The sequence below is a fragment of the Ruditapes philippinarum genome, unplaced genomic scaffold, assembly GCF_026571515.1.
Source record: "Ruditapes philippinarum isolate M1 unplaced genomic scaffold, ASM2657151v2 ctg709_1_1_1_1, whole genome shotgun sequence".
Taxonomy (NCBI): domain Eukaryota; kingdom Metazoa; phylum Mollusca; class Bivalvia; order Venerida; family Veneridae; genus Ruditapes; species Ruditapes philippinarum.
In genome coordinates, this window is record NW_026857486.1 from 69,547 (window position 1) to 72,024 (window position 2,478).

A 2,478-nucleotide genomic window follows, 5' to 3' on the forward strand; every position below is an offset into this window, starting at 1 on the left:
TTTGTGCAATACAAAAAATCTGTTAAAAAGTACCTACTAGAAAGTTATAAAAGTCTTTCAGAAGATATATATGTGTACAACTAATGTGTTAGGCACTGTGATCAAATATTTCTGTGATAGTAATACTATGCTTATTTTAAAAAGGGCATACTTTTATAAATATATTTCCTTTTTCAACCAAAATTTTGACCAAAGTTTAGTTTAGTTTTTTATCTTGTTGTTTTTCGTTTGTTTTTTTTCTTAGGGGGGGGGGGAGGGTTAAAATTATGTTGTTTTTTTTATTTCTATGGACCCCATTGGAAATAAGCATTTAGCTTAATGGGCTATCCATAGGTGCATAGTACCTCTTATTTTATTTTTTATGACAAAAGTGTGCTCTTTTATGCTGTTTTATGATCTCATTTTATTTATATGATTTATATATGTTATCTCTTAACTGTATGATTTTATATTTTGTATCATGTGCTATGTTCCTAAAATGTATAAATAAATAAATAAATAAAATAGAGTAATAATTGATTCAAAATAAAATTATTTTAACATGATAAAAATTTAAGCTTTTTACTGTATTACATAGCTGTATTAAACTTTGTTTTAACAGTTTAAAATCATCATTGTATACATGGTATGAATCATAATGTCCTTATAATGTGCTCAAATCATTTCATTAATATCCTCTCTTTTGCTAGAGGCCATGACCTCAAAAGTTTCATAAATATTTCTGAAAAGCTTGCTAGAGGTCTTGACTAACTCGCAGCTATTGAATCTTTTTATTGGCAAAATTGCATAACATGTATGAAAGATATCAGTATACAGTTAGGTATAAAAGCTATGAAAACTTTGATGCTCAAGTCATTCCTGAGTAGAGTTTAATTAAATCTTTTTGAAGGACTTTTCCTACTGGTTGTTATGACTATGTAATCACAGTAATAGCCAATAATAGCAAAAATCTAGCAAATTTCAATAATTTTACCTTTAAGGTAAGTTTTGAAGGAATGTCAAGTTCACACTGGCAGCTTCCTAAACAGTGTTGTGACTAAGTATCTAGACATAAACAATGTTGTGACTAAGTATCTAGACATTTCATTCAAAAATATCAAAGCTATAACAAGTTGTAGCAAAATCAAGCAAAATTAAAATAAGTGCCACTGTCTAGCGTTGACCCCACACGAATTTTTCTTATTTCCTAAGTCAAAAACATCTTGTAGTAAAGAATACTCCTAGAAAACATATTTGTCCCTATTGTCAAATTTGACAGAGAAGTGATCCATATATGTTGAATAAGTATCTAGACATTTCATTCAAAAATATCAAAGCTATAACAAGTTGTAGCAAAATCAAGCAAAACTAAAATAAGTGCCACTGTCTAGCGTTGACCCCACACGAATTTTTCTTATTTCCTAAGTCAAAAACATCTTGTAGTAAAGAATACTCCTATAAAACATATTTGTCCCTATTGTCAAATTTGACAGAGAAGTGATCCATATATGTTGAACAGTAAATGCCATCTACCATCCTTTAAATCTGTGAAAGTGTTTTATCTAATACACCAAAGAAAGATGAAATACCTTGATATGTCATTACAAATTCAAAACCATTATGCATTTCTGCTGCCTGTGACATAGGTTTGGTACACTTTTTTTTATAAATCTCAAACCTGTCACCAGCATGTTCTTTAAAATTTGACTTAATGTGGACAAATTTCTCAAACTTAAGAAAGAGGTCACTGGTTTTATCAAAATAATTTTCAAAATTCAAGGCATACCAGATACTCAAGATAGTTGAAAAATTTAAGATGGGTTTGTGTTTGGGCTTTACAAAGATATTCAAATCATCTGTCATTATCAGACTATCCAATTTACAGTTGTACATAGTTATTCTTACAATTTTAGATGTGACAATAAAAGATGGTATAAAGGAACTGGACAACTCTTGATTATTGTTCACTTCTGCAAATGCATTAACGATTGTTTGCGTCAAGAGCTGAGACAATGCATGATCACTTATTGCATTCTTTTTCACTCCTTTTTCAACACTACTGTCATAATCTTCACCTAACTCTGAACTCTCATCATCGTCAACACTTTCAGTTCTCATTTTCTTTTTCAATGGTTCACCACTTCTATCTTCTTCATCCTCTTCAGACCCTACCTTGACTACACTTCCTTTCACAAGTATATCTGCAGGCATATGCCACACATCTCCATGACCTGATATAAGCATATATGACTAGGTAAGAGGCATGCTATATTAACAGCAGAACTTTGTTTAGTTAACAGTAAAGGGACTTGCATAAAAACTTTGAGACTGGATGAAGCTCAATTTACTAACAAAGATCTTGGCAATCACTGTGGATTGTGGTGTTATTCACAGCAAAAAATGGTGAATTTTAGGAATATTTTATAAAACTAGTTAAAACTTTATGAATATAAAGTGTGCAACAAGAGGGCCCATTAACCCCAAAGTGCTCACCTGGGG

General features: G+C 30.9%; 1 protein-coding gene across 1 annotated transcript; it reads right to left on the reverse strand.

Moving 5' to 3' along the window:
* Nucleotides 1-1,509: 1,509 nt before the first annotated feature.
* LOC132749915 (uncharacterized) lies at nt 1,510-2,223 on the reverse strand. Its single transcript, XM_060739843.1, has one exon. It carries the CDS (start codon nt 2,221-2,223, stop codon nt 1,519-1,521), a length of 705 nt encoding a protein of 234 aa, XP_060595826.1. The 3' UTR covers nt 1,510-1,518.
* Between the last annotated feature and the right edge of the window lie 255 nt (nt 2,224-2,478).

Bases quoted from the DNA above. Each gene is read 5' to 3' on its own strand.
- LOC132749915 (XM_060739843.1), bottom strand. From the start codon at position 2,223: ATGCTTATATCAGGTCATGGAGATGTGTGGCATATGCCTGCAGATATA.